The following is a 24507-nucleotide window of genomic DNA, read 5'->3' as shown; positions in this document are numbered from 1 at the left end:
TATCTGTGAATTAAGATAAAAATGTTACTATATTTTCTGAATGCAAATTATGTAGGAATTATTAATCTTGAATTGTAGGTTGTATCCAAACATCTGAAATGATTTCACTGAGACACTTCTTCAGTAAGAAGAAATAATCAGTATTCCAACTACCTCTTTGTGTGATATTGTCATCTAAAAGCTTTTACAAAAGATCATATTTAGACATTATTGAAGATAAAGAAAAAAGTAATTTCAAAAAAATTTTTCTGAAGATCCTGTTTTCATACCTGATATGCTGCAATATTTGATTCCAAAACTAATATTAGATGTCCTATAATAATATTAGATGTTCCAAAATAATAGTAGATATTCTATAATAATATTATATATCCTATAATAATATTAGACATACTATAGCGATATAAGATAACCTCTAATAATATTAGACATTCCATAATAATATCACATTTTTTACAATAATTAAACCAACTGGGTAGACAATGCTGCCCACAAAGACCATAAACTGGAACTCACTTAATATAACAGGCTGGTCTTGTTGATGATCATTTTTAAGGTAGTTCCTCAAAAGTGGCATTATTTTTTACAATATGTATCATTGCATTTCACACATTGTCACCAACATCTAATTTAAATCACCTTCAAGGAATCTCAGGATACTGGAGGTGAATTCCTTAAATTCTTTATAAGAACTTTGCTGGGGAATGATTGTGGTCTGTTCTCTTTCCTCATGCTGTGAATGCACAGTACATAAACCAAGCTGGGTCTTTCCTCCTCTGCTTCTGTTTCTACCACATTTTAGCCACATCATTATTTCTTTTCTTTGGCATGTGAAATTAAAATCATTTACAAATGTATCCTTCAAACAAACTATTGTCAGCTAACAGAAATGCCTAGGTAGTTAATAACAACTTGTGAGATTATTTGTTGAAGCTTCAGAAACTGAACAAGAAAATTTGTAAGTGTAGAAGGAGAAAGGAGATTATTCAAAATATAAATACATGATGATTTCTATAGGCTTACTAAACGATAAAGCAGCTGGGATTCATACTAGTATTTATTTATGCTTTCTTCTTTAATGGAATTAGTTTGGATTTTATGATGACTAAAAATCATAAATGCAATTTGTAAGATAATATTGTAGTGAGAGTAGAAATAAAACCTCTTCATTACCCATTTCAGCATGTATTGCCCTTCAGCAACTTCACATAGCTGACAGCTGAAGCCATGATGGATTACTCATTTTGACATCAATACTAAGTCTCATTCATTACTTTCTTAGGTCCTGTGCTTTATATCAAAAAGAAAAATGCCAAGAAAGATTCAGAGAGAAAAAAGCCTTAGAGGACAACATTGAAAACCTGCATTCAAAGACTAAATTCACATAACATATATGGAGATAGCCTGTTTATTTTAAAATGTGGCTAAAGGCAGAAAAGGACCAATTATAAATTGTTAACTTTTTTTTCTTTTGGTTTTTAACTATGTAGATATGAAAGTACAATTATGTTCTTTAGCAAAGGTCTAAAATGCAAACAGTTACTCTCTGGGAGATGGTAATCAATTGCTTTATGGGTATTAATACACCATTATTTGTTATGTCAGGACTGTATGAAAGTCAGCTCTGGCTGAAGAACTTAAGACATGAACCTTGAAAACTGCAGTTACATACAGTACCTTGAAAATTTTCAATAGTGGCTAATGTTTCATCTTTGACTATTCATGTTAAACTGTTAAACGACAATATTAAAAGCCACTACTAATCAGGCTTTGCAATTTATATGACTTCTCCTGTCTCTCGATAACATTTTGTCATGGTTAGTGAAATATATATATATATATAATCTGTTTCTTAATTCAGATGACTATTATTTTCATACTGTCATGCTGCTACAAGGAATTTTAAACTATGATACACAGTAATCAAAGCACTTATTGTTACAATATCCTAGTAACTCCATTCTTTAAAAATTACAATTTATACTTAATTATCACATATTGAACATATTAGCAACATTCACTTAATTAGCTTCTCTTCATTTTTTCCATGTTTATTAAAGATAAATGATAACTAGATACATAGAAAGACAACAATGAGATGCTATTCTTTTGGCCCTTACATACAATTACAACTCAGAAAACACAGGCAAATAATCTTCTTTAAACAAGTTAGCTCTTTAAGTTTTAATATTTAGATTTGCACATATTGAATTTATTGAGAAAATACTAAAATCATTCCTTTGGGTCTCAAATTCCTAGTGAGGATAGATAGCATGAATCTATTACTTTTTGTGTTAATAATAAAACAAAATTCAATTGTAAAATATTAAGATCTGCTAGGTATAATAAAACAAAATTTTTTCTATACTTCCAAACTAAGCATTACAGTTAAAAAATCTATATTTACTAAATGTTTTTGTTTTTAATGGTGATGATCAAAAAACTGGATGCTTGACTGGATGTTAATCAAGTCACATAATATTAAATGTTTCCTTGCACAGCTCCACATTACTGCAACTATTTAGTTAAGACTGAATTCAGCAGTATACTTTTTTCCTTTGGTCTATGTTTGCAATGGGAATGCAGGAACTCTGAAGATTTTGGCAGAATATTTACATTGGATAAGATATAGAGTTGTGAAAACTTTCTGCATTTTTTTGCTTAGGATTATTTTAAGGCTAGGAAATCTCTCCAATATTCCTTTAATGGTCTAATGAAATGCATGCTTGGCAGCAAATATACATTTGAAAACACATGTAGGACATAATGGAAGAAATCTGTGTCATTTTCTAATGGTTTCTTACCTCAGTATACCATGGACTACTGAACATTTGTAAGGATTCAAGTTGTGCTTATGAACCCTTGTTTACTCACCCATATGCTGTGGAATATTCCTGTACACTGTGTAAATTATGCTATGGCTGGTATAATAAAGACACTGACTGACCAACAGTCAGGCAGGATATGGTTAGGCAGAAAAGCCAAACTGAGAAAGATGGGGAAAAGAAGACAGGGTCAATGGAATTGCCAGTCAGTTTCCTAACAATCAGGACATGTAAAAAAAAAAAAAAAAAAAAAAAATGAGGTAACAAGGTTTTAACCACATGGCAAAACATAGATAGAAATATGGGTTAATTTAAATGTAAGAGTTAGCTAGTAATGAGCCTGAGCTATTGTTCAATCATTAGTTATTAATATAAGCCTCTGGATGATTATTTGGAAAAGGCTATGGGGTAGCACAGGACAGAGAAACCTCTGTTTATAGCCATCTCTTCCTAAAATGCTCTTAGAAGTAGTAGTTGCTATGTTTAGTAAAACTCTTAGCTACTGAGATTCAACATACATTCATGCTCTAAATTAAGGCCAAGCACTTAAGGTACTGAAGATTTCATCAGCTATACTATTTTGTTATATATCGGATATCAATTCAGTCTCAAGCAGCCCTTTCACAAATTTTCTTGATTTCTCTAATCAGGAGAGAGCAAGAAATATAGAAAAATAATATTATTCCATCATTTTATAATCCTCTAATTATTTGCTTAAAAATAACAAATAAATGCAGACTAAACACCCAGATTTTTAAATAAATATCTACATACAGGTTCATATAAATAGATAAAGATGTAGCTAGGTATCCATTAAGATTCTACACCTTCATTTGTACATGTATATATAAGCATTTGTGTAAGATATATATATATATATATATATATATATATATACACACACACACATACATATATATGTATACACACATATTATCTCACTTTCAAAAATACAGCTAATATTTTAAATGCTGAGGAAGCACTTGGTGGTAACTTTTCTTTGGTCATATATAAATAATATTGTACAATAAGAAGATGAAAATATCAAAATTGAATTCAGGTAATTGGAGTTGATTATTAAGGAAAACATGATAAATACTTAGCTTAGAGCTTAGAAGAATTTTATCTAGATTGTTATTCCAAGTTAACTGATTTTTACAGTTTCAATAATGAATTTAGGTAGTTCTTAAATATAGAGATAGATACAAATCCCAGGTTCCCATTTCTGACCTTATTCTATGGCCACATGACAAGGCTAGTTCATTTTACCACACTTCTTTTTTTTTTTTTTTTTAAGGAGATAAAAAGTCTATCACTTTTTGTTAAGATTTAAGGATGAACACATTATTCTAGTAAGCATATATAAATATGGATTATTTTAATGGCACTGCAATATCAATATATACTGAAAACACTATCCTGAAGAGGCAGGCTGTGACAGGTTAGATAAATAATTGGTAAATGTAAAACTTCATAGAACAACATTTGATATCACAAACAATAAATTTATTTTCTCCATACTTGAAAACTTAGTTTTCTTCAGATAATAAAATTATGACTAAAAATACACAGCAGAAACATTCCTTATAAATACAATTCATTACCTAATAGAGCAAGCCCTTCTTTTACTGAAACTAGATTGTGCAATAAGCAGGGTACTAAGGTGGCTCAGAGGACATGAGCATCAAAACCAGGATGAAGACACATATGGCAAAAAAAAAAAAAAAAAAAAAAAAAAAGACTAAGTTACCATTTACTCTCCACAAGTACACAATGATACCTATGCATCCCCATGTCACATACACATATGCACACAAATTAAATAATTAAAAGTTGAATAAGTAAAGAAATCAAGAAACATCACCCTTTAAATAGCAACAAACAACATAAAATATCTTGAGGTAATACTAACCAAACGAGTGAAAGACCTATATAGCAAGAACTTTGTGTCTTTAAGGAAAGAAATTAAAGAAGATACCAGAAAATGGAAAAATCTCCCATGCTCTTGGATAGGTAGGATCAATATAGTAAAAAAATGGCAATCCTGTCCAAAGCAATCTACAGATTCAATGCAATCCTTATCAAAATCCCAGCACAATTCTTCACTAAAATTGAAAGCACAATACTCAACTTTATATGGAAAAAAAAAGACCAAGGATAGCAAAAAATGCCCTTTAAAATAAAGGAACTTCAGGGGGTATCACCATCCCTGGACTTCATACTCTACTCTAAAGCTATAGTCCTGAACACAGCTTGGTACTGACACAAAAATAGACAGGTAGATGAATGGAACCATATTGAAACCTGATATTAACCCACATACCTACAAACACCTGCTTTTTGACAAAACAGCTAAAGTTATGCATTAGAACAAAGAAAGCATCTCAACAAATGGTGCTTGCACACTGGATGAGGGTGTGTAGAAGACTGCAGATAGACCCACATCTAAAGCCATGCACAAAACTTAAGTCCCAATGGATCAAAAAACTCAACCTAAATCCAGCCACACTGAATGTCTTAGTAGACAAAGTGGGAGGTATCCTTGAACAAATTGGCACAGGAGACCACTTCCTGAACATAACACCAGTACCACAAACACTGAGGTCAACAATTAATAAATGGGACCTCCTGAAACTGAGAAGCAATGTAAAGCAAAGGACACAGTTGACAAGACCAAATGGCAGCCTACAGACTGGGAAAAGATCTTCACCAAACCCACATCTGACAGAGGACTGACCTCCAAAATATACAAAGAAATCGAGAAACTAGTCACCAAAACACCGACTAACCCTATTAAAAAGTGGGGTACAGAAGTGAATAGAAATTTCTCAATAGAGGAATTCAAAATGTCTGAAAGCCACATAAGAAAGTGCTCAACATCCTTAGCCATCAGGGAAATGCAAATCAAAACAACTCTGAGGTTCTATCTTACTCCTGTCAGAATGGCTAAAATTAGAAACACCAATGGCAGCTTATGCTGGAGATGATGTGGAAAAGAGGGAACACTCCTCCACTACTGGAGGGAATACAAACTTGTACAGCCATTTTGGAGATTAATATAGCAGTTCCTCAGAAAAATGGAATCATTCTACCACAGGACCCGGTAATTACACTCTTGGCATATACCGAAATGATCCACATCCTTGCAATAAAGGCATCTGTTCAACTGTGTTCATAGCTGCATTATTTGTAATAAAAGAATCTGGAAACAACCTAGATGCCCCTCAACTGCAGAATGGATAGAAAAGATGTGGTACATTTACACAATAGAATACTATTCAGCGGATAAAAACAATGAATCTTGAAATTTGCAAGCAAATGGATGGAACTTAAGAGGTCATCCTGAGTGAGGTAACCTAGTCACAAAAAGAGCAACATTGTATGGACTCACTCTTATATTGATTTTAGACATAGAGCAAAGGATCGCCAGCCTATAATTCAAACCCCTAGAGAAACTAGGATACAAGGAGGAACCTAAGAGATTCATACAAAGTCCCTAACAGAAGGGAAAAGAAACAAGTTCTTCTGAGCATATTGGGAGTGGGAGTGGGGAGCAGTGAGTGGAGAGGGAGTTAGTGTAAGGATGGAAAAATACAGCCTAACTCTCCACTGACCCCAGGAAGCTAGAAGCTTAAAAATACTAAATACCTTATGTTCCAGACCCCGCTCTCAGCCAGTAAGTAGGCAAATGATCACATTCTTTGCTGTCTACGACAGGGCCTGTGAGTACGTGAGAACAGGAAATGAGCTTTGTCACCCCACCCAGGAGCCAGCGCAAATGCCTACCCATGGGGCTATAGAAAACTGATTGGTCTACAAAGCACGGGCTTGTAGGGTTTAAATTGTTTCATCTGCACCACACGGGCTCTGGATGCTATGAGGTGATTGGTTTAAGATGTGCAGGCTTTGTTGTAACACTATAAAAGCCGTCTCAATCCTGTACTCAGGGTCCTCAGTCCTCTACCCATGTGTAGTCTATGACTGTGGACCCCAGTGCACTTGGAATATAAAAGACCTCATGCTTTTACATCAAGACTGATTCTTGTGAGTGACTTGGGGTGTCACCTTTCCAGAGTGGATGCATGAAGTTCCACGCTCTGTGGGTCTTTCATTAGGAGAAAGAGAAGGGTAGAAGAGGAGAACATGCGGGACCAGGAAGAATGAGTCAGGGGATGAACTGTCACTGGTTTCCAAAAAAAAAAAAAAAAAAAAAAAAAAAAAAAAGGAAGAAAACCATAATAGAGGGAGCCATTATAGATTTGAAGAAAAAACGGACTCTAGAAAACTGACTCTAGAGAAATTTCCAGAGACCTACAAGGATGACTCCAACTAACAATCTAGGCAACAGTGGAGATAATGAGATTGATAACTACCTTATATTCTATCATAGAGCCCTCAGATGGTAGCTGATGGAAATAGAAGCAGATACAGCTAAACACTGTGCTGAACTCCTGGGATTCAGTTGAAGAAAGGGAGGAGTGAGGAAGAAAGTGGTCAAGACCAGGCTTCAGAAACCTATAGACAGCTGACCTGAACAAGGGGAAGTTCATACAGGCCAGACTAATAGCTAGAAAACCAGCATTGGGCCAACTCAGACCCCCTGAACATGGGTCTCAATTAGAAGGCCTGGGCAGTCTATGGGACCTCTGCCAGTGGAACCAGGATGTATCCCTGATGCCCGAAAGGAATTTGGAAACATTCTCCATGGAGGGATACTTCTTAGCCTAGAGGCAGGAGGGAGGGCCCAGACTCTACTCCAAATGATTTGAAAGATTTTGATTATCCCTCTTCAAAGGCATCACCCTCCCTGTGGATTAGGGGGAGTTGGATGGAAGGGAGGGTCAGGGAGCATGGGAGGGTGGGATGGAGAGGGAACTGGGATCAAGAGGTAAAATAAGGGAAAAATATATATGTATTATGTATATTAAGTACATATGTATATAAATATATAATTCATTAAGTAAACATATTAAAACAAAACCTTGGACATAAAAGTTAGACAACTTAGTTTGTAATCATGTGAAGACAAATAAAAGACAAACTTAATTTCAGATTAAGGGCAAATACTAATACTAATTGTTTTCTTAAGGATATATATATGTATATATATATATAAATTCTGAGTCACTAGCTATGTTTGGGATGATTTTTCCTGTGCCACCCTCATTCCTACTTAGAAAAGCATTCTCCTGATTGATTCTCCTCTAAAACAAAGTAACAATGACATAAAAGAACATTTTCTCATTGTAAGTTCACATTTCATTCTCACCTTAGTAATGGCTTCATGGAGGTTGAAAGATGGATCAACTTCTTCCATTTTTGTTGCATGTTTAGGAAAAATGGCTTCAGAGAGAAAACTTGGACCCTGTGACAAATAGAAGAGAAAGCCTTCATTGATTTTTGTCTCTGAGTACTTTTACTGGATTCTCTTTAAAGATGTACAAATGTCTAGAATGCTTTAAGGTTTTTGTTGATTCTGAACTTCATCTGGCTGATCTATTATCCATCCCAGAATCTTTGTACATTAAGATGAGTAGAATTCTATTACTTTTAACATTTTATATACTCACAAAATAGTGTTTTCTCACCAAAAGATAACTTTTTAGAGTCCTCAAATATTTACACTATCTATAGTTTATATATACAAATATAAGGGAGATGTTTAGACTACAAAATCACTATTGAAATTCTCTTTCCTATTTCTAAATGTTGCGTGTTTATGGCTGGGAGACTAAAATGTTTCTGATGAACATGACTAGCCATAAAATAATAGAAAAATGGGCAGGTTATGGTATTTTAGATATAATGATGACATCATTAAAACAATAAGGTACAGATAGAAATCAAATGTCTTTATGCCTTTATGCCCAAAAGTAATTAAACCTACCTCAAAACTCAGTGTTTAATTGAATTAAATGAATTAAAAATAGTTCAAATACTTCATTTTTATTTCTAGTATAACCAAGGATTGGGATTCGGGATGATGTAGAATATTGACATTGTTTCTATCTACATCAGTGTTGTTGGAGTCATCAATATATAATTAACATTCTTTAAGTATTTTTTCTTAGTGTGTAAATAACATCTCAATTCAGGAACCTGAAGAAGAGTCAAGCCGGAAGCCTCCATGTGAACTTGGCATAAGCTAAAGTCATCTGAGAGGTGGGAACCACAAATAAGAAAATGCTTCCATAAGGGCATTATCTTAGTTAATGATTGATAGGGGATGACCCAGTCTGTTGTAGGTGGTGCTATCCCTGAGCATTTGGTCCTGTATTCTGTAAGAAAGCAGACTGAGGAAGCCATGAAGAGCAATCCACTAAGCAACATCCCTCCCTGGCCTCTGCATCTTCTTCCTCACTGCTTGGTTTTATGGAACTGTGAGAAAAATAATTCTTTCCCTCCCAAGTTGCTTTATGTCATGGTGTTTCATCACAGCAGTAGAAACCCTAACTAAGACAAGTTGGTTCTAGCATAATGGGATATTGTGACAGATCCAATCATGTAGTTTTGGGGAGAATTATAGGAAGACTTTGGAAATTTGGGCAAGAAAAGACTTTGAGTGTTCAGAATAATGATCTGTACTGTAGGAGCATAGTTTGGGTTTCAGAAAGATGTTTAAAAACTACCAGGGCCACTTGATTTTTGTTTGTTTGTTTGTTTGTTTTTTCAAATAAGATACTGTGGTTTTAGTTAGCTGGGCCTGAAGAATAAGCTGTGACTAAGAAAATACCAGAACTAATAAGGATAAACCTCTGCTTTGCTGGGATACTTGATGCTGGTTGGCTGAAGCTAAGAAATTAGGTGTGATTAAGAAGAAAGCAGCATCACTGTGGTGAAATTAGGGGAGTGTTTCCTGAAACCACACAGAAGCTATGTTTCAGAGGCAGCCAAGGTTGTACTTCACACTGGCAGCTGAACTTGGTAGTAGAAGAGTCATCAAGGTGACACTGATTTTGGAGGCATGAAGGCAGCTCAGGCTTGGAACTGTGAGAGGCCAGAAGAGGACATTGGTGAAGATACAGCCTCAGTAGCAGTTGAAGACCCAGGATTGAAGGAGTCATGAAGAAAAGTTGAGGCTTGGCACCATGAAAAGTATCCAGGATAGGCTCTTGGTGTTAGCGCAGGCCAGTTGAAGCAGAAGACTCCAGCATTTTACAAATGCCCTAACATGAGATGACCACCAAGGACAGCAGTAGCAATGGAGTGATGCGTGCCTGAACTTAGAGGAAAACTGAGTGTATACAGGGGATACAGTTGAAGATGTGACCCAAACATTTTGGAGGAGCATGAAGAGTTATGAGTTAATCCCTCAAACTGAACATTGCCTTATTTACACCTGGTTTGCCTTGATTTTATTGTGACTGTGTCCTTGTTCTTCCCTCTTAAAAGAAGAAAGTATTTAACCTAATTTTGATTTCTATGAGAGCACACATTTGAGAGATTTGTAACTTTTAAAAGTAAATTTGGATTTTTAAAGAGATTGAATATTTTAAAGATACTGAACTTCTAATGTGTTTAAATTAGTAGAGTGTAGGACTGTTAATTTTTATTTATGTTTTTAATGTGAGATTTGTTTTTTGTTTTTTGTTTTTTTGTTTGTTTGTTTTTCTGTGTGTTGATGCAGGGTCTTTCTGTGTAGCCATGGCTGTCCTGGAACAGGCTATGTAGACCAGACTGGCCTCAACAGTAGCTGGAAACTCAGCATGTTTGTTACATCTAGAATAGAGGTAAATCTGAATCTAAATTGATACAAGTACAATGATTCATTTATTTTATTTAGTATAAGTTGATAATTCATTTTTCTTCCTCTTTCCATTTCCTCATTCCTTCTCCTTTCTCCTTACTCATCTCTTTTCTTTCCCCAAATATTCATCTTTGTGCTTTCATGTCTCTCCAAAATGAAAGCCTGAAATACTTTGTCTCTATTTATTCCTTAATCTCTCCTTGCTCCTTCTTTCTTCTGCATTGCTTCCTTTCCCATTGTAATCCATGTCATCTCTCTCTCAATCTCTCTCCTCTCTCTCTCTCTCTCTCTCTCTCTCTCTCTCTCACACACACACACACACACACACACACAAAACACACACAAACACCATGTACCATGTATTTACAGAACCTAACATAAAATAAGGAAAAGATTACAAAAGCACTTTGTAAAACCTTCAATTCTGTTTATTATAGGTTATATTTATTTAATAATATTTTGTCACTGTAGGTGAAGGGAAGTGACTATGTTGTTAAAATTTGGAGATTCTATCAGGAAAGTTTCAGACACAGACTAGTGATCATCAGAATTTTTCTAATATCTGTAGAGGACTTCAGTTTTCTCTAGTATTCTATAATCATTTAATATGTAGCAGTATTTCTTTAGCTCTATTGTTTAAGTCCATGATTTGACTAACCTATTCTTCATGTGTGTAGGGCCCTGCATAGATGGACCCCTAACAAACCTTGAGCAAGCCTGAAGCTTTCCCTGGAGTTGTTATTGCTACTCTTCCTGTTTGGCTAACACACATCTGCTGAGGTGGAGCTAAGCCTGAAAACCCTGTTATTTTCCACTGTGCTGTAAGTCAGTATATAAGCCCACTCCATTCCCCCTCAATAAATGGCATTTGGCATTCAGCATTTGGCATTCCAACATTGGCGTTTAGCGAATGACCACCTGTCTTGTCTCCTATTTCAATCTCTTGGCCTTCGCCTGATTCATGGATCATAGTGCTGTCACTACATGTGGAAGTCCCACCGAGATTGGGATAAAAGGATCACCTAAGAGATCAGCCTCCAAGGCTGGATGGCAAAGTAAGTGAATGAGGGTGTATTGAAGAATGGGTGCCAGTAAATCTAAGGAAATTTTCAATGGGAAGTTAGTGGCCCTATTGAAAAGACAGGGCACCGGGATTAAAACACGACAGTTAAAGAATACATTGCCATATTAGAAAAACATAGTCCCTAGCTTCTGCACTCTGGAAGCTTCAATATCCCTGATTAGGAACAGGTAAAAAGCGATCTGCCAACATTTCCCTTTGGCATCTAGTTAAAGATGTGCTCCTGAACAACAATGTTAAAGTAAAAGAACAAATAGCAGAGATGAATAGGACTGTTGAGGAAATACAAAAGATAGACAAGTTCTCCTTCAGTTGGAAAATGCAATCCAACATCAACAAATATGCTGTATTGACCATACAGAACAATGGGAGGCTTATGTGCTTCACACAGCACTGTCCAACTTCTACCTTATGTTATGGTTTCACATATCTGTTTCCCCAGCCAAGTGTATGGAAAAATCAATGCATTCTGCCAGAAACTGTTTTAAGACCTCCTTATAGGAAAAAAGAAAGGTGACATAGATGAATTTATTGAGATTTGTTCAGATGTTAGATGCTCATAATTCAAGGGTTAACTATAACAGCTGTATTATAAGAGATTTCAGTTAAGGATGTTTTATTTCATCAAACTAATCTTGGCCTAGAGAAAAGGAAGGCTGAAAGAGATATATATATGTATGTTCTGTATGTATGGTGTGGCCACACAAACGTGTGTAGGAAGTATGATTATGAATGTGTGAATCCTAACAAAAGATACTATTTGAATTGCTTGGGATATAGAAAAAAAAAAAAACCAAAAAACAAAAACATCAGGTCAGTGTCTTAATTGGAGGGCTTGGCAATCTGTGTCTCCCACAGCTGGCCTCCAGAGCAGGTCAGTGGGAAGTAGCCAAAGCCAGCATGGTCTGAGAGCCAAAGGAATCTGTATGGATGATTGGATATCCTTTAGCAAAGAAGTGGGTACTGCTATGGCTTCAGAATGTAGCACTCAGCTTCTTAAATGGTCAGCTGATGAAGGACATAGAGGCCTTTTGTGTTATGAATTTTGTGTTAAGTCATATGCCTGTAAATCTTTGGAGGAAGAGATGTGCTTCAGGCCATGGGAGTGGCCCCTACTACTGAACCTGTTAAAAATATGCAAGCTGACCAAAGTTATGTCTAAGGAAGAGGACTGGGTTAGTTCCTCCAAGTTGACCCTCATTCTGTTGCATCCAAAAAGTTAATTATCAAAAGAGCCTGAGTTTGCTCTGGGTTGGGAAATTTTCCTTAGGAGCGATTACTGCAGCTCAGCCTGTTCCCATTCCTATCACCTGGAAAACTGATAACCCAGTCTGGGTGGAGCAATGGCCCTTATCTATTGAGAAATTACAGGCTGTACCATTTGCTGAACTAGTTGCAGTACAAATTAGCCCTTCAACATTATTATGATGAGACCTTTAACTTATACACTGATAGTAAACATGTGAATTTGTCCCCTTAGAAACTGTTGCCTATTTTATACAAGAACACTTACTAGCCATACAAAGCCTACTATGGAGGAGCTTTCATCCAATTTTTGTAGGACATCTCTGAGCACATTCAGATTTTCCCGGCCTTTTAAGTGAAGGAAATGTCATTGCTGATTTTAATACTAAAACAGATAATGCCATCATGATGATGAGAGAGTCTGGTTATAAAGCAGCTTGCAAAGCTCATACAACCTTCTACCTTAATGCAAGGTAGCTTAAATTCCATTTTAAAATTTCTAGAGACCAAACTATTAATATAGTTAAGAATTGTCCCCTATGTGCAGAGTTATTACCTGTTCCACGCTCAGAGTGTCACACCTAATGATATCTGGCACATGGATGTTAAGCATGTTCTTTTCTTTAACCAACTAGAATTTGTTCATGTATCTGTAGATACCCATTCTCATCTCATATTTGCATCTGCCCATACTGGCTTAAGAATGTTAAGAGCCATTGTTTGCAAGCCTTTGATTATATGGAGGTGCCCAGACAATTCAAAAGTGATAACGGCCCTGCTTATACTAGTCAGGCTCCTTTTGCAATTTTTTTTTTTTAATCTCACAAAAGACAGGCTTCCCTTATAATCCTGGTGGAGAGTGCACACCAAACAATTAAAACCTATCTTCATAAAACAAAAAAAGGGAATGTACAGGGTCTCCTCATAATCACCTTTCACTTTTCCTTTGTATTTAAAATTTTTTAACTATTGATGATGATGCTCGATCTGTGGCTGACAGGTATTGACACCCTCGGTTATCTTACTATGGATCAGTTATGTGGAAGAAGGTCACTACTGGACAATGGTGTGGCCCCTACCCATTTCTAGTGTGGCCCCAAGGGCTTGTTTGTGTCTTTCCACAAGATGCAGAGTACCCTGTTTGGGTGTCTGAGCTTGTGGTTCAACATATGGGGAGGGACCATGATTGTAGCAGCCATCAAGAAGGTCCAATGGTCCTCAATGGATAATAACAGGATTTTCCAGTTTTCTTACCCCTGCCCCTCTCCCCCTCCAGAGTTGTCATTGGTACTCTTCTTGTTTTGGTAACACACATCTGGTGGGGATGAGCTAAGCCTAAAAGTCCTGTTATTATCCACTGTGCTATAAGTCGGTATATAAACCCACTCTATCCTCTCAATAAACCGCATTTGGCATTCCGACATTGCCGTTGAACGAATGACCCGGAACAAATCTTAGCACAGGTGCTACACATGTGCATATTATTCTTAGCCTGTGGTTGGTTTTCTTCTACTTTTGAACAAAAATATGTGTTAGTTTGATAAGCTGACCTGTTAGGACCAATAAAGAGGGGTCTGCTTCATCTCAAGATCAGGGAGTTTAAAATTGTCCTTAGTAAGTTATAAGACCTAAAGGTCTAAAGCTTGGCTGTTGCAGGATGCTTCAGTCTTGGTAGCAGATGTCTTTATCTAAATAACAATAGTCTTGGGATCAGGTGTGTTTACCAAATGCCTGGTGTATCAAGGAAAGTAATTATGTTTGCTCCTTCTATTATACATGAAAATAGAAGCCTTTTTGGATTGTCCCCACTTTTGGTTGGGTACTTAAGAATGTTAAAGAATAAACTAAGGACCTACCTACCCTTTCTCAATCCATTCTCCCCCTCGCTGGTACTAACCTGACAAGTGACTGCAGCCCCACAAATACAGCTTCCCACACTGACCACAAAGTTTGTTTTTAACAGAAATCCTGAGGAGTTTGTTTGTCAACAATTTATTACACTGTTTCTGCAACGTTTTCCCTCATTTGTGAGTTTTCTATACCAATGAACCATTTTCTCATTAAAGTTGCTAAATCTTTGTTCAATTCATTAAATGTCTCAGTCTGACTGATCATCCACAACTTTAAATGCAAACATTTCCCCATTAGGAAACTCAGATCAACATCTAACAAACAAGATGCATACAAAAATATCTCATAAGAAGGAAATGGGTATTCAAGGAAAGCATGTGTTTGATCATTGTCTCTGATTAAAATCTCACTTTTCTTTGTAGCCAAAGGCTCTATAGTTCTAAACCTTAAATTATGGAAAAATGCCTTTGCAAAATGAATTATGTGTATAATTTTGCTTTTAAAAAGTCTTACTCTTAATGTTTGAAAACAATTTCCATAGATAGCAAGGTATTTGAGGGGAAGTTGGATGGAATAAGTCATATTTCCTAGTGTTTTCAAGGGGGGGGGGCACATACTGATGTGTTTGTGGGGAGAAAGAGAGGGATGTAGTAAGTCATGAGACATAAAGCACACTTTTGCAGTCAGCAGATAAAGAACAAGTGAATAACCCACTACAATGGTGTAGCAGACATCTATAATTCCAGCATTCCTGTAGTGAGATGGGTGACAGAGGCAGGAGGTCCTATTGTTCACAGGTCACCTAGCCTGTGATGCTCACAGATAAGCAACGAAGTCCATCACCCAAGGTTGTTTTCTGATGTCCAAACTTGTAAAAGCAGTGCATGATTCCACACCCACACAGAAATATAAGGAGATTTATTTCAAAGAAAAATAAAATTAACAGATCATAGGCTTAAAAGGGAAGAAATTAAAGTTAAAAAAAGCAGAATTTCAGGAAACATAATTTCATGGAGAATTGGTAAGACAAAGTGTTAAAAGAGACCCAAGATTTAAATAAAGTGGAAGACAGTGTCGGTGTTTGCACAGAAGAGGAAAACATCCGAAGATCCTGTGTTAGTTTATAGCACTCATGGAACTTACAATATTTGAAATCACTTCTGCAATACAATATTTTGCATGATTTTTTTCTGACGTGATTATTTGTTATTATTTTAAACACAGGATCAGTGAAGAGGAACTCAGCAGCAGCCTTCCATGTGTGCCCCCAATGGGTTGGTAATTAGAATGCAAGACCTTGAGTGGAAAAGAGAGCTGCAATGCCCCCACATACTTGCACTACTGTTCCGGGCTTCTAGTCTCATGTTGATCATCACTAGGTTTATTATGCACATATGTCTATGAAGTAAGAGCTGCTTCTACCCATTCTTACAAATGAGAGCTAATGAGTTTCTGAATCCAGCCTGACTGCATACTATAAATAATTGGCAGAACTGGATAGCAACTGTGGTATATCTGGGTCCACAGCCTATACTTTGATTCCAACCCCATGCTGCATCCCCACTGAAAAGTTTCTCAAAAACCAAGGTTCTGTGAACCAAACAAGGATGACTGTTCCAGTTTCTGTGTCATTTCTCCTGTCAGTCTTAGTGAACATCTATTAAGTTATGCAAACACTACGAATGACTTCAAGGCTATAGTTAAAGACTTCTTCCTTAGAGAAAGAAAACGGAATCCAAATGTGCTGCACACATCCTTCATTGCAATATTCTCTCTGCAATCAAGATACACATCAATATATAAATTAAATATATGGAATTATAACATGTATAGCCTTTGAATGGCACTGACATTCATTATGTTCTGACAGAGGGAAGAGGTAATTATAGCCATAATTTTTGAAGCATAATGTTCTCATTGCTCCTCAATATAAAAAAGATGTGAGATAATGCTGAGTTTAAATAAAAGGGTAACCATCCAAGGGTCAAATGTGGAACAATATTGGCATATTATTTCCTGAATACACTCATTATTTTATACATTTTAATTATATTTCCAGGTTCTATGAAATTCTATACATAGTACTGGCATAACTGAAAATACCCAGCCTAACTTTATAGGCCCAGTCCTGTTGATTTAGTATTCTAATTTCAGTTCTAGGAAGGACACTAAAATTTTTAATCTACATTAAATACATGAAATAAAAAATAGGCTCCTCAAATGACTACATGGTCTTACAGATTCACAAAACACAATCCTAAAGATCTGTTGTGTGTCACCTGGGTCTGTGTATACTCAGTACACATTTTGGAATTTTTGAGATGTTTTTGTGATCAGGGAAGAACACACACACACACACACGCATATGTGTGTGTAGGAGACTAGAGTAAAGTGAAGATGCTTTCTAGTGAAATAACAATCAGAAACAATGAAGCTGAAGTTGCTATGTACTGATACCTACTAGGCCTATGCTGTAAAAAACTGGTGATTTCTGTATTTCTGCATGGTTAGGATTTTCTGGGGAAAATTTACTGGAACTCAGATTAAGAGATAGCCCTAGGAAAATTATGATGAATGAATACAAGTGAAATAAACCTAAGGAATTTTTTTTTTATTACTGAGAATTTGTAATTATTCTCCAAGGGTGCATGAGCAGCAGAGGCCTGGAAACTGAGACAATATTATTATACTACCAGCACCACACAACTTATATAACATTGTGCTCTAAATGCTACTTGTCATAGGTCTGTCCCTTCTTTCCTAAAAAGAATAAGTTTTACAATCTCTTAAAATTTTAATAATTCCAATTAAATCTAGCAAATTTGTATCATGTACTGTGTTGATAAAATACTTTCATAGAAAAATACACTTTATATTTAAAATTCCTTCAAGCTAATCTCTCATATATGGCTATCTTTGTTCATCCCTTAATCATGTACCTGTTACTTTTTAATTGCAATGCTATAGATTAAATCTAGGGATTGTCACATATGCTGTAAGCATATCCCACAGCCATCTTGAGGATCTCTCCACTACCTCCCTAACCCCAAAGCCCCAAAGCCCTGGTATAGGACCATCCTGGACCTTCATCTGTCATAACACCAAACTTTTCCAATGTTCTTCTTCCTTTTCTTTTTTTTCTTAAAGGAGATTTGTTTTGTTTATTTTTAATTTTTTATAAAAATTTTTATTTAAATTAGAATCAATATTGTTTTACATGTCAATGCCAGTTCCCTCTCCCTCCCCTCCTCCCCTGTCTCCCACCAACTCTCAGTCTCATCCCCTTTCTGCTTCCCAGAGAGGGTGAAGCCTTCCATGGGGGAATCATTAAAGTCTGTCATATCATTTGGAGCAGGACCTAGGCACGCCCCTGTTTGTCTAGGCTGAGAGAGTAACCCTCTATGTGGAATGGGCTCCCAATGTCTGTTTGTACATTAGAGATAAATACTGAGCCACTACTAGAGGCCTCACAGATTGCCCATTCCTCCTAACTGACACTCAAGTTCAGCAGGCTGGGTCTGTCCTATACCTGTTTTCCACATATCAGTTTGGGGTCCATGAGCTCCCCCTTCTTCAGGTCAGATGTTTTTGTGTGTTTCTACAGCCTGGCCTTGAACCCTCTGCTTCCTAATCCTTTTATATACAGGATTTTCCTGCAATCTCCCTAATCCTCTAATATATTGCACCTCCCAACTACTTCCCCAGCTCTCTCTCTGTGTTTACATTTACCTTTTATTTTGACTCAAAACACCTTCTTAAACCCATGTCTGTCTTGAATTTATGATCCTATTCCTGTTTCAGTCTTTTGAGTAGATGGATTTACAAACATTCAATTCTAACACCAGAATTTATATCTGCTTTTATTAATTTTTTAAAATTTAAATTAAAAACAGCCTTATTTTATATATCAATCCTAGTTCCCTCTCCCTCCTAATCTCCCATGTCCCTCACCAACCACCCCCAATCCTATCCCCTTTTTGCTCTTCAGGGAGGGTGAGGCCTTCCATGTTTATCTTAAGCATTATACACACTTCATTGGTAAAAAGTATTCTATTTTGTTCTTACATCACTTTTTGTCAGACATCAGGATCTCAGTCTGTAACCCTGACCAATCTAAAACTTTCATCAATACTTCCTGCCTCTCTTAGTGCTGGGATTACAGGCATCTGCCACTGTACCTAATATCAATTGATGGAATCATCTGATCCATAACAAAAAGAGAGGATAGAACAAAACACTAACCCGGACTGTGTTTTCATAAATCAAAGTGCATTATAACCAAGAACTGTTCTTTTTCCTGCCTTTTGGTGTTACAGTATTCTTTTATCATATCAAAATTTGAGAATAGATTGCAGATCAGTTTTCTTTTTTGTCAGAGCATCCTTAATTGGGACATTTGAATCTACTACTCTACGTAAGTACAGGTGTTTTATATTTTCATTCATTTTATTTTCCCCCAAATTAAAGGCTGCAAAGTTCTGATTAAATCCTCCAGGACCATTTAAGTAAGGTCTAGAGATGAAAACAATAATTTTTATGTGTTTATTAAAAACCTCTATGATTCGCTATACTTATGTCAGAGCTAAATTTCCATCCTTCATCTGTGCCATATATATAGCCACATGCAACCCTAAATCCATATGAAACTCTACTGAATGAGTAGTACAGACTCAGAAAATTTATAGGCAATTTCATGGTTTCAAAAAAATAAAAATAAGCAAACAGCATTACAGAATCTTTCCTACTGAAGCAATAGCAGCATGGCCAAATCTCAAGGCAATATAGATTTGCTGGTTAGTAAGAGGCTCAACAGAATTTCTAATATATATGCTAAGTACTATGTAGAAGGTCAGTTCACCCCAAAACTTAAATAGAACTTAGGTGAACAAAGACATCTTTTCACTTAAGCCACAGAGATTAACATTTAAATAATAGTTTCATCTAAAAATAAACACTAAGAGCCAGCCTGATACTCAGTTTGCACCAGTCCTACTGACCTGAATTCAATGGGATCTGTAATACAAAATGAGAGAACCAGCTCCCACAAGTGACATTTACACACACACACACACACACACACACACACACACACACACACACACACATGCATCCCCACATATAGGAATTAGGAAGCAAATGTAAATTTTAAAATAAATACTAAGCATACTTATTTTTTTGGAGATCATAGCATGGTTATTTTCTATGAAATAGTTCATTGTACAGCCCTTGATAATTGCTGGAGTATAAACGGTATCTCTTTACTTAACAGATAGCTTACAAAATACAGTATCTGAGATTATGTCTGTCTATTCAGGGAAGACAAATTTTTGTATTATGAATAATATGCTTCAGATCACACAACAAATGTTAGCTCAATTAATGTTAATAAGTTCCCATGAAGCAAATATTATCCCCATTTGAAGATAAATCATAGCAAAATAAATTTAAATAGAAGTAGTAAACTAAGGAATGAACCTAGAAACTCTGTACTTTTAAACATTATAAAATATATTGAATCCCTCCCCTTCACTGAAAGGGTAAAGTTGACATTAACCACATCCCTAACCAGAGAAGCTATCCCTATCTGACATCTGCTTTCAAAGGAAAATGAGTTTGCTCTTATATTTTTGGTTGTGAACATGGCCTATTATACCTGATCCACCTCACCATACCAACTTTTAAATCTATATTTTTAACCTCATCGTGTTTTTAATTGAACTTATTTGTCATGTTACTGTTAAAGGTTTTTGGGGGCTAAGAGGCAGGTTGGTCTAAAGGCCCCGGGGTTGATACTAGTAGACACATGTTACCTAGCAATCATTCAAAACTCCAGGTCCAGAGAATCTGACACCTTCTCTCTACATCTAAGGATACCAGGCATACACTGGTATGTATAAATACATGCAAGCAAAAACACACATATGCATAAAAATAATTCTTTTTTAAAGAAATGCTTTCTAAATAAGATCTTACTATGGGAACAAAAATGCTATTTTTAAGTCTTCCTGTTATCAAGTTAATCAACAGAAAACTTGTATCAATTCATGAAATAAACAAATACTTCTTCAAATCTTCAATAATACAAAAAAAGGAAGAAAGGAATAAAAGAAATAAGGAAGAAAAGAAGGGAGGAAGGAAGGAAGGAAGGAAATAGGAAAACAAGAAAGAAAGAAAAGCTTGTTTTTGCCAGTGGAGTTCCACTGGGAGTATAAAACACAATCAAGGTTTGGGCCCCATTCACAGCAGTAGCTGACCAACACAAAACAAACTCAGTGTATTTTTTGTAGACTTTTTGTCTCTTACTGCTTTGTTTAGAGTTTTTTTGGTCTTACTATTACTTTTTGTATAGTTTTAATAAATATTATGATTTCCATTTTTGTTTTGTTTTCATGGGTTGGAGGGAGGTGAAGAGGAATTGAGTGGAGTTAGGAGACTAAACTCCATGGTTGGAATATATTGTAAGGAAAGAAAATTCAATTATAAACTATAAAATGCAATGTATGTAAAATATAGAATATAAATTCTAAGACATTATTAATGTATGCACTTTTGAAAATCCTTTCAAATAAGAAAAAACTCTTCATTTCATGTGTATAAAAAACATTGTAATATAAGAATTTCATATATTTGAAACTTTTTTTATCTGCCATCTTTAAATTTATGTCAAATAATCTGTCAATAAATTTCAAAAGAGAACTCTGAATCTAGAATTAATATATTGTGGTTCCATCCTGGAATTTCTGACTTAGACTACATAGATATATCTCTAGTGTCTCATAACTTCAGCTATTGAGAGGTTAAATGCATTCTCTGTTTTCTAAATACCTTCTCTCTTTTGGGAGAAAAAATGTTCTACTAAATATCAGAGATAGCAAATAATGACTATAAAGTGATATAACAAAAAGTCCCATCATCATACACTAGGATAATAGATAGCTTAGAGATGATGGTGATTTAACTCTGGGGACATGTTAATCAAAAGTAGCTCAAGAACTTTGGTGAGCAGTAAGCTGCAGGGCTCATACATGGCATGGCATCAGAATTTCTTGTGCCCCTGAGATGTTTAATTTACACAAATTAATTGTAAGACAGTTGCAAGAAAAACCCATATTCTAAGATCTCATAGTAGAAAGATGTTTTTTAGATGATGAGGATACCAAACTTTGACATGGACTTTTGTAAAATTTGGTGTCTTGAAAGGCCTCAAGTTAATTTAACAACATTTTCAGAGGTCAAAGCCTGTTAGCCTCCTGAAAAGCTTTCTGTTCAACAGTCACTCTGTACTTTCCTCAAGGATTTACTTAATCAACTGTAGAAAAATTAAGGGATTTGGAGGTCTTAAAGTTAAAGGCAAAAAAATCTCAACATGAGCCCGAGAAGAAACAAATGCATTATTCAAAACCAGGAAGTCATTTCTTGCCTTTCAGTCTTTCATCAAGAAATAGCAAAGTATTACTTTGATAGGATTGACTCTTGTTCCTTAATCTGGGTGAAAATATCCTGGGAAATTTAGCTTGGAACATAGCCTATCTGAGTGTTTCCATTTAGGATATAATTTTGAAATTATTTACCCTTTGTTATCAAATAGTAATTCAATGTAGGCATTAATTGTTGCAAAATCAAAGAAGAAAATTTGGAAACAACTCCTTCTAACCCCTATATTGTCTTATCATATATTCCACCTACTGGTATTTCATTTAGCATATGAATAACTTCACATTGCTAGTATAAAGAATCCCTAGAAATATTAAATATTTATGTTTCATCTTCTACTTACAAAAGGCTACATGAAGTTCTGTTTTTTGTGTAGTCTAAGGACTGTAGGGAAATTCAATTTCAAGGAGCAAGAATGATTTCTAGAAAGTGTTACAGTTGGAGCAATGGTTTCCTTTAGCTTAATGTATTCATTTCAATCATTCTTTCCATTTGAGAATCAATAAAGACAATAAATTAATTCTGTAAGAGTTTAAAACAAAACAAAAATATCACATTTAGTTGAATAACTAGATATTAAAGGAAATAGAGACTGTTTTAGTCCCAATAGAGAGAATTTACACAGCTACATCTGCCTTTAAAGACCATATTTAGTGCTACATCCAGGATTTATAGTCTCCAATGTAGAACCAAATATTTCCTTTATCAATTAAAAAGCAAAGAATTTGTATTCTGAACCACATGCATCTAATTGATTTCTGATATTACCTATGCTTTAATTCAGTGATATCAAAATCATTTAAGAATAATCAGCTGTCTCCATTTTCTCCAGTCCTGGTAAGAGTGAAATCAAAAGGGCATCAATGATCTACTGTTCAAACAATGGGACAGTTCTGATTAAATGTCCATTGAATATGGAACTTTTAGACTTAAAACAAATTACCTCCATTTTCTATTTAATTTGGATCCAATTTCCTGCTGCCCTAAGGTATCTCAATAGTAATTAATTGATTTATGAATCAATGGATGAGACATCTACAATGGGGAAAAATTGAAGAAATAAATTGGGAGGAAACTTTCTTTTTTTATTTGTGAATAACATGTTAGAAATGGCTGAATTCTTTTTCAATGTGTCTGTGTGTGTGTGTGTTGTGTGTGTGTGTGTGTGTGTGTTTTAATTTAGTATATTTCACATTCATCAGTTATTTTTAGAAGAATTCAATTTTTATTTCATCTGAGATTACTCATCATGTGCCTTTGGAAAGAGTGTTAATTGAAGTTCTTTAACATATTATACAATTACTGATTAGCCTTTTTGCTGATAGAATGACAAAACCTGAAAGACTCCCATTCTCACCATCTTCTTAAAATAATCAGCATGGTACAGTAGCTTCAAGAAGAATTTTGGCCTGACTTTGAACTCTTACTCTGTTACTTGCAATGGAAGAGCCACCAGACAGGTTAGCTCACAGTTTCTCATGTGTAATGTTGTAGTTGTGATCCAGACATCTCAGAATCACGGTATGTGTTATACTTACATACTAATATCTTGGCTTATTTAAGTATTACAACAAAAATATCAGGAACATTATTAAATTAGATTGAATAATAAAGTAAAATTAATAGAACACTTGTAATGGTAACTGTTGTATAAATGCTTTTACTTATTATGAGATGAAGTCTGTCAACCCAATTCATAGAATGACTTTAACCATATGCATATTTATGCTATTGTTTGAATAGATTAAATTTTTATCAAAATTTCATGTTATCAAAAGTCCTACATGAGAACAGTAGCTTTTCCTTACTCAAAAATACTGAAAATATCATGGAGGAACTTTATGTTATTTAAGGCCTAAAACTGTTGAAATAGTAAAGAACAGTGATTCACTGACAAACCAGTAATCAATAACTTCTAAGGTTTTGTTACTAACATATCATATCCTTCTGTATATATTTTGATGTAAGCATGATTGTCTGTAAAATCCATCAGCATATTTATGGCTGCTTTGACTAGTTAGAGTACATCTTCCTCCTCCATTACTACTCCTTATAAACCTTTCCAAAATCTATACTCTTGGTCAAGGAGGACAAGCTTGCTCAGTAGAGGAGTCCCGGCTTTTTTTAAGGGTATATGAGTTGTTGTTCTCTCCTGTGAGAACCTCCAAATAGTGTCTAAGACAATGCTTATTGAGCTACAGATCAGTACATGTACATGTTCAAATAAAAATTAAGGCCAGGCATTGGTTTTGTAAAGCAGACAAATTGGAAGATAAACATGAACTATATGAACAAACAATCACATTCATAAATAAGAGGGGGGA

General features: G+C 35.3%; 1 protein-coding gene across 1 annotated transcript in view; it reads right to left on the bottom strand.

The window, feature by feature from the left end:
* Naaladl2 (N-acetylated alpha-linked acidic dipeptidase like 2) overlaps nt 1-24507 on the bottom strand; it is a 659654-nt gene that overhangs the window by 171841 nt on the left and 463306 nt on the right. Inside the window, exon 11 of the mRNA XM_051185714.1 lies at nt 8095-8190. Within this exon, the coding sequence (XP_051041671.1) occupies nt 8095-8190 (96 nt within the window). The remainder of the gene's footprint in view (nt 1-8094; nt 8191-24507) is intronic.

The sequence above is a fragment of the Phodopus roborovskii genome, unplaced genomic scaffold, assembly GCF_943737965.1.
Source record: "Phodopus roborovskii unplaced genomic scaffold, PHOROB, whole genome shotgun sequence".
Lineage (NCBI taxonomy): Eukaryota > Metazoa > Chordata > Mammalia > Rodentia > Cricetidae > Phodopus > Phodopus roborovskii.
The sequence above is the reverse complement of the archived record's forward strand: the minus strand, read 5'-3'. Positions and strand labels throughout refer to the sequence as shown.